Below are 12,172 nucleotides of genomic sequence, written 5' to 3' on the forward strand. Positions count from 1 at the left end.
GAAACTTGAAAGGGTTCAGAAAAGATTTACAAGGATGTTGCCAGGGTTGGAGGATCTGAGCTAGTGGGAGAGGCTGAACAGGCTGGGGCTGTTTTCCATGGAACATCAGAGGCTGAGGGGTGACCTGATAGAGGTTTACAGAATTATGAGGGGCATAGATGGGATAAATAGACCAAGTCTTTTCCCTGGGGTTGGGGAGTCCAGAACTAGAGGGCATAGGTTTAGGGTGAGAGGGGAAAGATATAAAAGAGACCTAAAGGCAACTTATTCACGCAGAGGGTGGTACGTGTATGGAATGAGCTGCCAGAGGATGTGATGGAGGCTGGTACAATTGCAACATTTGAGAGGCATTTGGATGGGTATATGAATAGGAAGGGTTTGGAGGGATATGGGCCGGACGCTGGCAGGTAGGACTAGATTGGGTTGGGATATCTGGTTGGCATGGACGGGTTGGACCAAAGGGTCTGTTTCCGTGCTGTACACCTCTATGACTCTATTATGAGATCTCTCCTTAACCTTCTCTTACTAGTGAATAAAGTCATTTTTTATGAGACTACACAGCTATGATGTCTCATTCTTGTGTCATCAGTCTTTGGAACTCTCTTCATATGGCGGTGGAAGAAGGATCATTGAATATTTTTAAGGCAAGAGTAGATTATTCTTGACTAACAAGACAGCCAGTGGTATTCAGGGGTAGGCGGGCGTGGAGCTGAAGGCACAATGAGATCAGCGATAATCTGATTGAATGGTAGAGCAAGTTGGAAGGATGAATAGCCTTCTCATGCTCCCAATTCATACGTTTGTATGTTCTTATCATGCTCCCAATTCATATGTTCATATGTTCTTATCGTGCTGCTGACTCACCACATCTTTAGGTTCCTTCTGTCACGAGATTACTAAAACAATATACCAAAGGGGAAGCGAAACCTATTGTTGTATAATTATGATGAAGATCATGTTAAATTGTTATAATTTAAAACTTAACTACATATATGTGACACTAAATCCTGTGCAGTGTTGCGATCATGCCTTTTATTTCAATTCACTGTGATCACATTCAATTTCATTCATGAGTGAAATGGTTTAGTTGATTGTGAGTATGAGCTATAATTAATGCTGTTTCTTTTCTGTTTAGTTTTAATAGTGTTCAACTTGGAAGTCACATTTTGTTTCGCGAATTCGCCTTCATCAAAGCTACCCCTTACAATAGGGCTTCATTTATTCAAATGTTCTGGCGGTGCTTTCGGCAAATAGGCAAGAATGGAGGTAGGTCTTTCATGATGATTTTTTGAAGAAGACTGGAGACAGTTCCAGATGAAATACAAAATTAAACTAGTCATCCAGGTAATTAGGAGTATTCCATCACATTCCTGAATTGCATTTTGAAGTTGGTGGACCATCTTTGGGAAGTGTAGAGGTGAGTTACTTGTAGCTGTTTGGCTCATCCAATTCAGGGTTAGAATCATAGAATCCCTACAGTGTGGAAACAGGCCCTTCGGCCCACCAAGTCCACACCAGCCGTCTGAAGAGTAACCCTCCTAGGCCGATTCCCCTGTTATGTTATAGTTACCCCGACTAATGCACCTAACCTATGCATCCCTGAGTTTCTAATTTGCAAATTTTGTTTGCAAGTTATTCAGAATTGACCAAGTTTCTGTTGTAAAGTAACTAGTTAATCTAGTACGTTAATAACATGCAAATCCAGCCTCACATAACTTGGGAATGAAGTGATGAATGTTTTTGCAAAACTGCTATTTAAATTTAAATAAAATTGTTTTTCTCCACATTTAATTGTTTTTGCCCACAAGTGGTCTGAAAAAAACAGGATTTATTTCTGCCCTTGCATCTAATGTAATCACCGTTTCTCAGCTGCAGGAACAAGAACTACATGGTATTTTTAAAAACACATTTGAAATCCTCCAGCAAAACTATTAGCCCTGTCACTCACTTTTATGTTCTTTTTGAGGTTAAAATAGCTTAGTTCATATAATACCTAAAGGGATGCTTCAGGAAAGGCTCTTAAAAATATACTTCCTGGGGCTAAATGTTAAAATTAAACTGGCATCAACATTGCTTTTTTTTTAAATCTTGCTCTTGTGTGAATCTAATATACTTTCTGCATTTTGGGGAGGATGGGATTGCCTAATTTTCTATACTTGTAACCCTACTAACAGCATACATAGTATGTATTTTTACTGGGTGCATTCTTTCAATTTAGGAAATTAGATTCACTCCACTGGGTAGGAGGATGGGACAGATTGGCAGTGGCCCAAGGCATTGTGGTGCTGTGATGTGCACTGGCATCAGGTGTGTTCCATTAACTGCAAAAATCCTGCACAGTCTTGCTATTCTGCCAAACTATCTCCAACATCAAGTTGCATTTGTATATAACCTTTACCCAGTAAAATTTCCTCAGGCATTTCATGGGAGAGACTGCCAAAAGAAACTTGACACAGAGAGCCACATTGAGTGATTTTTATTTCTAGGCATTCAGGGGATGTAAGAATCGCTGGCTGAGCCACCATGTATTGTGCATCCCTAATTACTCTTGAAAAAGTGGAAGTGAGCTGCATTCTTGATCCCCTGCAGTCTATTTGGTATAAGTACACCCACAATAATGTTAGAGAGGGAATTCCAGGATCTTGACCCAGTGACACTGAAGATATGATACTTTATTTCCAAGTCAGAATGGTGAGCAGCTTGGAGGAGAAGTTGTAGGTGGTGGTGTTCCTTTGTACTTACTGCCCTTGTCCTTTCAGATGGAAGTGGTTGTGGGTTTGGAAGGTGCTGTCTAAGAAGCCTTGATGAATTTCTGCAGTGTATCAAATGATTGGCACACACTGCTACTACTGAAAATCAGTGGTGGGGAGGAACTGAATATTTGTGGCAGTGGTTCCAATCAAAGGGGCTGCTCTTTCCAGCATGGTAAATACCTTCTTAAAGGTTGTTAGAGCTACAGTTATCCAGGTATTTGGGAGTATACCATCACATTCCTGAATTGCATTTTGTAGTTGGTGGACCATCTTTGGGAAGTGTAGTGATGAGTTACTTGTAGCTGTTTGGCTCATCCAATTCAGGGTTAGAATCATAGAATTCCTACAGTGTGGAAACAGGCCCTTCCGCCCACCAAGTCCACACCAACCCTCCGAAGAGTAACCCACCTAGACCGATTCCCCTATTATTGCTATATTTACCCCTAACTAATGCATCTAGCCTATGCATCCCTGAATACTATGGGCAATTTAGCATAGCCAATTCACCTAACCTGCACATCTTTGGATTGTGGGAGGAAACCGGAGCACGTGGAGGAAACCCACACAGACATGGGGAGAATGTGCAAACTCCACACACATATGCCCGAGGGTGGAATCAACCCCGGGTTCGTGGCACTGTGAGGCAGCAGTGCAAACCACTGAGCCACCGTGCTGCCGGTAGGTCAATGGTAACCCCCAAGACGTTGATAGTGCGAAGAATTCAGTGATAGTTATGCCATTGAACGTCAAGGATGATGATTTGATTCTTTCTTGTTAGAGGTGGTCATTACCTGGCACTTGTGTGGCATGAATATTACTCGCCGTTTGTCAGTCAGACTCTATATTGTCATTGTTTTGATGCATTTGGCCATGAACTGCTTCATTATGTGAGGAGATACAAATGTGTTGAATGTTATGCAATCATCAGTGAAAATTCCTCTTTCTCATCTCGTAATGGAGGGAAGATCATTGATGAAACAACTGAAAATAGTTCAACCAAGGGTGTGACTCTGAGTAACTTCTGAAGGGATGTCCTGGAGCTGAGATGAGTGACCTCCAACAACCATATCCATCCTTCTATGTACCAGATACAACTTTAAGCAGCGTTTTCCCTGATTCCCTTTGACTTCTGTTTTTCTCAAACTCCTTGATGCCTCAGTCAATCAAATGTTGCATTGATAGCAAAGACAATCACTGTCACCGCAGTTCTGGAATCCAGCTGTTTTGGCAATGTTTGAACTAAGGCTGTATTGAGGTCAGGAGCTGAGTAGCCTTAGCAGAATCAAACCTGTATGTTTGTCAACAGGTTATCGATATGTATGTGCTGCCTGATAGCGCTGTTGATGACCCCTTCCATCACTTTATTAATGATCAAGCGTAGACTGATAGGCCATTTCTTAATTGGCTAGTTGGATTTGTTCTACTTTATGTGTACAGGACACACTTGGGCAAATCTCTATATAGCCGGTTAATTTGTCAGTCTTCTCATTGGACTGGAGTAATTTGTTGAAGGCTGTGGGACGTGATGGAGCTCAAGTCTTCAGTTCTGTTGCAGGAATGTTGTCAGTGCCCATAACCTTTGCAGCATCCAGTCCCTTCAACTGTTTCTTGACATCATGTGGTGTGAATCGAATTGGCTGAAGACTGACATCTGTGATGCTGGGGATCTGTGGAGGAGGCTGAGATGAATTATCACAGTCGACACGTATTGTGAATATTATTATGCATGTTTCAGCCTTATCTTTTGCAATGGTGTGCTGGGCTCCCCCATTATTTAGGATAGGGAGGTTTGTGGAGCCTGTTCCTCCAGCGAATTGTTTAATTGTCCACCACCATTCACGACAGGACAGGCAGAGCATAGATCTGATACATTGATTATGAATTGCTGAGCTCTGTCCATCACCTGTTGTTTGGCATGAAAATACACCTTTTCTTTAGCTTCACCTGGTGGACACCTCATTATTTTCAAGTATATTATGATGTCTGACCAAAAGCTTGGTCAAAGAGATTACTCTAAAGTAAGAATCCAAAGGAGAAATTGGAGGTGGTGGGTGGAGAGGCTTAGAGAAGGAATTTGAGAGCTTTTGGCCTAAGTGGCAGGATAGCATGGCCAGCAAAGGTGGAGCAAAGTAAATCAGGGCACATCATGGGACGTTGGGTCAAAATCCTGGAATTCCCTCTTCAAAGGCATTGTAGGTCAACCCACAGCAGGTGGACTGCAGCAGTTCAGGAAGGTAGCTCTCCTGCACCTTCTGAAGGACAACTAGGGATGGGCAATAAATGTTGGCCAGCTAGCAACACCCACATCTCACAAATGAATGAAAAAAGCTTTAGTATAATAATGAATGATAATGTTTTATAATATATTATTATTATTTGGGAGCTTGGCTTATAAAATAGACGTTTTAGGGATTTTGTGGAAGTGCCTTTTTTTAATGGTCCAAAACCCATCTTTTTGTGTTGGGTCAAAACTGCATTTCCAGGAAATCATATCGCTTGAGCTAAATGATTTGATAAACTACCTGGTGAGATAATTACTGAAGTATTTATCATGCTGAGCTTTTAGTGCCACCAGAAAGTGAGACCAGAGGCCAGAAAAAGGTTCAATTCTGAATGAAAGATCCATACCAACAGATGTCCTGTTTTTTCAGCCTCATAGTCCAAGTCATAAAAACATTAATGTTTTAGCCTGTCTATGTATTTTGGGCAGAAATGGAGACAATCACATCTGGTCAGTGTGCAGAAAGCCGCTGAAAGGAAATACTTACATTTCTGACTCAACTGACAAAATTATATGAGTGAAGATGAGAGTGTTATTTCACTGGAGCTGGATGGCTGTAAAGGAGATTGTTGCTAAAAAGGTTCAACTTTTCCCAAAGGCGAAGAAAAATTATAGCGACAAAGCTATGCTCATCTTTGAGAAACATCCTGGATAGCACCAGATTTCAGACATCCTTCAGCCCTTATGTTTGTGACTGCAGTCTGCACTCAGCACTTTGACATGGAGATCACAGAGTCTATAGTTGATGTGAATGCCTTTTAATTAGGTTTTGCCTTTGCTTATGTTCCACAGTTAGAGCCACTTTGTGTGTGGACTGTGTGACAATGTGAGTGCATTCTTCTCTCGGGCAATATCATGGAATACAGGGAGAACTAGCCATTTGGATACAGAAATGGCTCAAAGGTAGAAGGCAGAGGGTGGTGGTGGAGGGTTGTTTTTCAGAATTGAGGCCTGTGACCAGTGGAGTGCCACAAGGACAAGTGCTGGGTCCACTGCTTTTTGTCATTTATATAAATGATTTGAATGCGAGCATAAGAGGTATAGTTAATAAGTTTGCAGTTGACACAAAAATTAGAGGTGTGGTGGACAGCGAAGAAGTTACCTCAGATTACAATGAGATGTTGATCAAATGGGTCAGTGGGCTGAGAAGTGGCAGATGGAGTTTAATCTAGATAAATGTGAGGTGCTGCAGTTTGGGACAGCAAATCTTAGCAGAACTTATACACTTAATGGTAAGGTCCTAGGAAGTGTTGCTGAACAAAGAGACCTTGGAGTACAGGTTGATAGCTCACTGAAAGTAGAGTCGCAGGTAGATAGGATAGTGAAGAAGACGTTTGGTATGCTTTCCTTGATTGGTCAGAGTATTGAGTACAGGGGTTGGGAGGTCATGTTGCGGCTGTACAGGGCATAGGTTAGGCCACTGTTGGAATATTGCATGCAATTCTGATCTCCTTCCTTTTGGAAGGATGTTGAAAAACTTGAAAGGGTTCAGAAAAGATTTACAAGAATGTTGCCAGGGTTGGAGTATTTGAGCTACAGGGAGAGACTGAACAGGCTGGGGCTGTTTTCCCTGGAGCGTTGGAGGTTGAGGGGTGACCTTATAGAGGTTTATAAAATGAGGGGCATGGATAGGATAAATAGACAAAGTCTCTTCCCTGTGTTGGGGAAGTCCAGAACTAGAGGGCATAGATTTAGGGTGAGAGTGGTAAGATGTAAAAGAGACCTAAGGGGCAACTTTTTCACACAGAGGGTGGTACGTGTATGGGATGAGCTGCCAGAGGAACTGGTGGAGGCTGGTACGGTTGCAACATTTAAAAGGCATCTGGATGGGTATATGAATAGAAAGGGTTTGGAGGGATATGGACCAGGTACTGGCAGGTGGGACTAGATTGGATTGGGATATCTGGTCGGCATGGACGAGTTGGACCGAAAGGTCTGTTTCCATGCTTTACATCTCTATGACTCTATGTTCATGAAAATGTCCATGTGTTTGACAAGGGAGCACATGTTCCACAAATGAATGAAAAATTGGTGTAATAATAAATGATAATGTTTTATAATATATTATTATTATTTGGAAGCTTGGCTTATAAAATAGATATTTTAGGGATTTTGTAAAAGTGCCTTTTCTTTAATGGTCAGAAATGCATCGTTTAGCATTGGGTTAAAACTGCATTTCCAGGACAATAGACAATAGACGATAGGTGCAGGAGTAGGCCATTCTGCCCTTCGAGCCTGCACCACCATTCAATATGATCATGGCTGATCATCCTTAATCAGTATCCTGTTCCTGCCTTATTTCCATAACCCTTGATTCCACTATCCTTGAGAGCTCTATCCAACTCTTTCTTAAATTAATCCAGAGACTGGGCCTCCACTGCCCTCTGGGGCAGAACATTCCACACAGCCACCACTCTCTGGGTGAAGAAGTTTCTCCTCATCTCTGTCCTAAATGGTCTACCCCGTGTTTTTAAGCTGTGCCTTCTGGTTCGGCACTCACCCATCAGCAGAAACATGTTTCCTGCCTCCAGAGTGTCCACTCCTTTAATAATCTTATATGTCTCAATCAGATCCCTTCTCTGTCTTCTAAACTCAAGGGTATACAATGTTCATTAACTCCCAAACTCTTGTTAACAGGGCAAACATGTGCAGCTGCAGACACAGACAAACAAAAACTTACTCTGCACACTATGAATGTGTTGACAGTCTTTTTTTTATTTCTACATAGTCAAGATCTATACATGCAATCCCCTCTTTCACATTCTGTTTTGTCTTGCTGTCCCTGTCAATTGCATTAGTTTTCAAGCTCCCCATGTTCCCATCCCTTTCATTTGAGGTTACTATCCACAGTTTTCCCCTGCAGTCCTTGGCTTCCACATTGTTACTTAGAACATGAACAGTAGAGCAGGCCAATGGGCTCACTATGGTAGCATCTGTGGTGAGAATTCAGAGTTAACCTTTCGGGTTCAGAGACTCTTCCTCAGTTCTGATCGATATAGACATTGTGAGCCCATTGAGGTAAAAACAATGACTGCAGATGCAGGAAACCAGATTCTGGATTAGTGGTGCTGGAAGAGCACAGCAGTTCAGGCAGCATCCAAGGAGCAGCGAAATCGACGTTTCAGGCAAAAGCCCTTCATCAGGGCTTTCCTGATGAAGGGCTTTTGCCCGAAACGTCGATTTCGCTGCTCCTTGGATGCTGCCTGAACTGCTGTGCTCTTCCAGCACCACTAATCCAGAATCTGGTTTCCAGCATCTGCAGTCATTGTTTTTGCCTCAATGGGCTCACAATGTCTATATCGATCAGAACTGAGGAAGAGTCTCTGAACCCGAAAGGTTAACTCTGAATTCTCACCACAGATGCTACCAGACTTGCTGAACCTCTTCAGCAATTTCTGTGTTTGTTTCTGATTTCCAGCTTCCACACTTCTTTTGGTTTTTATTTAAATGTGGGTGTTTCCTCTTATGGAAGGGTCTAGGATGAGGTGTTTAAAAATCAGAGGTTAATCATTTAAAATGGAGATGAGGTGACATTTTTTCATTGCTTTTGGAATTCTCTTCCTGAAAAGGTGGTGGAATAAAAGTCTTTGAATATTTTATTGTACAAACAGTATATGCATACAGTCAGAAAATGGATACAGCACAGAAAGATCCCATTTGGCTCATTGTGAACAAACCCTTTCTCAAAAGTAACTCACCCAGGTCCACTACCCATATTATGCCACCTTTCTCTCATAACCCTGAAAATCTTTTCACTACAGGTAATTATGAAACTGTCTTTTGAAGCCATGATTAAATCTACTTTCATCAATTCCTAAGCAGTCCATTTCAGATCCTACCACACATTATGCAAAATAAGTCCTCCTTCATGTCAACATTGCTTTTGTTAGCAATCACTTGTTTCCTGTTCCCTGAACCTTCCATAAATGGTAAGTTCCATTGCATCTATTCTGTCCAGACCGCTGATGATTTCGAATGTCTCTGTTAAATCCCTTCTCAATCTCCAAGGACAACAACCCCAGCTTCTTTAATCTATCCACAAAACTGGAATCCTTCATGTAAGTCTTTTCTGCACCCTATCTAAAACACTACCTTCATATTCTTTTTAAAGAACAATGTCCAGAACTGAACAATTAACCTGAGGCTGAGCCAGTATTTTATTAAAGTTCACCATAACCTGATTGCTTTTGCTCCTATTTCTAAAACTGAGGATACTTTATGATTTATTGAACATTTTCTAAACCTGCTCCTCCACCCTCAATAATTTGTATTACATCTCCCCAGACTCCTTTGCTCCTACTTTCCCCTTATTCTGTATTGTCCGAGGAGAAGGGCTGCCAATCTGTAAGCATCCTCTGTCCTCCACACACCATCCTGGCTTGTATCTATATTGCTGTCCCTTTAATGCCATTGTGTCAGCTCCCTCCCAAACAGCATTGTGGGCATACATTGGGTGGCACAATGGTTAGCACTGCTGTCTCACAGTGCCAGGGATTCAGTTCAATTCCACCCGTGGGCTACTGTCTGTGTGGAGTTTGCATATTCTCTCTGTGTCTGCGTGGGTTTCCTCCAGGTGCTTCGGTTTCGTCCCACAGTCCAAAGATGTGCAGGCTAGGTGGATTACCCATGTTAAATTGCCCATAGTATCCACAGGTGTGCAGGTTAGGTGGGTTATCTGTGGAAAATGCAGGGTTACGGGGATAAGGTAGGGGGTTAGGATGTTCTTCTGAGGGTTGATACAGACTCAATGAGTCAAATGATCTGCTTTCGCACTGTAAGAATTTTATACTTAGACAAAATGGATTCAGCAGTTGAAAAAGGCACCTTACAACCATCTTCACCACGTGCTGGCCAAACCTGCAATGTCAGCATCTTGTGAAATGAAAATGTTTCCCCTCATTATTCTTCATTCTTCCTATCAAAATGCATCACTCCATATTTCTCTGCTAGTCTCCAGCCCATCCATTCCACCAGCTTGTTTGTATCCTTCATGCATTATATTCTCCTGATAGTTCATAATACTTCAAAATTTGTGTACAAAATCTACAAATTTTGAATTTATGCTTTGCATATTAAATCCTTGGTCATTCATATAGATCAAGAAAGCTGTGGTCCTCACACTGATCTGTGAGGTCAGAGTATATTTTCCTCCAGTCCAAATAAAGTCAATGCCCTGTTTTGTGCCCGTCATCCCTGCTGCCACCATCCCTCTTATTCTTTGGATCCTGCCTCAGTTAACAACTTGTTATATGGCACTTTACCAAAGGCTTTTCCAAAGTCAATGTACATCAGATCATCAGCATCACTCTTATCAACATTCTCAAAAATTTCAACAAGTTAGTTAAACATGATTTGCCTTTAACAATTCTGTGTTGGCTTAATAAATTTCCATTTGTTCAAGTGCCTGTTTACTTTGTCCCTAATTGTTATTTCTAACAATTAAGATTAACTGACTGGCTGTAGTTATTTGGTTTATCCTAACATGCTTTTGAACTGGAATGTAATGTTTACGATTCCCAGACCTTTGGCACCATCGTTATCTAAGGAGGATCAGAAAATCATGTTCATAATTTCCACTCTTCACCCCTTCAGTCTCCTTGGATGCATTTGATCCAGACTTGTTTAAGTGTAGCCAGTCTTTCTCTTTCAAAGCAATAGACTACAGATATTGAAAATCTGAAAAAATACTAAAGAAGTCTGGAAATGTTCAGTAGGGCAAACAGCATCTGTTGAGAAAAAAACAGTTTACAATTTCAGGTTTATGACCACTCATCCAAACTGCAGAAAGATGGAAATCTAGAGATTTAAAACTCATTGGAGGGGGAAGGAGAGGGAAGAGCAAAGAAGAATGGCTGTGATAGGATGGAGGGCAGGAGTTGTTAAATTACAAAACCTATAGTGAAAAGACTAAAGATATATCCTTTTTAGCTTGAATGATTAGATTAGATTCTCTACAGTATGGAAACAGGCCCTTTGGCCCAACAAGTCCATACTGCCCTCTGAAGAGTAACCCACCAAGACCATTCCCCCACCCTGTATTTACCCCTGACTAATGCACTTAACACGATGGCAATTTAGCATGGCCACTTCACCTGACTGCACATCTTTGGATTGTGGGAGGAAACTGGAGCACCCGGAGAAAACCCATACATACACGGGGAGAATGTGCAAACTCCACACAGACAGTTGCCCGAGGTGGAAATCGAACCTGGGTACCTGGTGGCTGATTATCAACTGAATGCAATATGAAGAGACAAGGAAAGAAATTAAATATGATTGAACTATCAAAAAAATGCATAGATCAAGATGGGGAGAGAAGCTAAGGCCTAACAAAGTTGAACTCAAGTTTGAGTCAAGAGGCTGCTAAATTGGTAGCTAAGCTGTTATTCATCAAGCTTTCATTGAGCTTCATTGGAACAGTCTAACAGGCCAAGGACAGGAAGATTGGATTGGGAACACGTGGAGAATTAAAATGGCAAGCAACAGAAAACCTGGGGTCATTCTTGTGGGCTAAACAGAGACATTCTGTAAAGTGGTCACTCCATCCTTTGTTTAGGGCTCCCTATTGAAAGGAGAGTAGTGAACGCAGTATGTGAATTAAGAAGTGAGAGTAAATTCCTATTTCATTTGGACTAAGTGTTTGATACTTTGGAGAGAAGAAGGAAGGAAGGACAATGGATTTCCTAATCTATCATGGGAAGATGTTGTCAGAAAAGGCAGAGCTTTGTGGGTGACTGAGGAGTGAACCAAGGTTCTGCTGAGAGAACAGTGCCTTTGGAATGCAGAGAGGCATACATGTGTAATAACAGAAATTTTAGATTCTTTTATTCTATCATGTGAAAACATATACTCTTAAAACATATGCAAATTCTGTGTTTCTTAAAAGTATTTTGTAGTCAAATGCCTACGAAGTCTGACTTTCAAGCCTTGTGTGATTTTGAATACTCACCTGGATGATGTTTTACATTTGAATATCTCTGACATTTAGAAGTATTTTACATGGACACCGTCTGTGTCATTCTGGCACCAACTTGTGTTCTCAATAAAAGAAAAATATTACAGTTTCTAACACAAAGAGGTATATGATGTAATGATTGCACAATTTTCCAATGTATGGTTATGTAAAGCCAAGCCGTAC

The 12,172-nt window shown here is 41.4% G+C and overlaps 1 protein-coding gene across 3 annotated transcripts in view; it reads left to right on the plus strand.

Moving 5' to 3' along the window:
* Positions 1-12,172, plus strand: part of c16h11orf49 (chromosome 16 C11orf49 homolog) — a 340,513-nt gene that overhangs the window by 160,544 nt on the left and 167,797 nt on the right. For all 3 annotated transcript variants that reach the window (XM_043705470.1, XM_043705472.1, XM_043705471.1), the window contains one exon: positions 1,136-1,266. In XM_043705470.1, coding sequence (XP_043561405.1) covers positions 1,136-1,266 — 131 coding nt within the window. The remainder of the gene's footprint in view (positions 1-1,135; positions 1,267-12,172) is intronic.

The sequence above is a fragment of the Chiloscyllium plagiosum genome, chromosome 16 (genome assembly GCF_004010195.1).
Source record: "Chiloscyllium plagiosum isolate BGI_BamShark_2017 chromosome 16, ASM401019v2, whole genome shotgun sequence".
Taxonomy (NCBI): Eukaryota; Metazoa; Chordata; class Chondrichthyes; order Orectolobiformes; family Hemiscylliidae; genus Chiloscyllium; species Chiloscyllium plagiosum.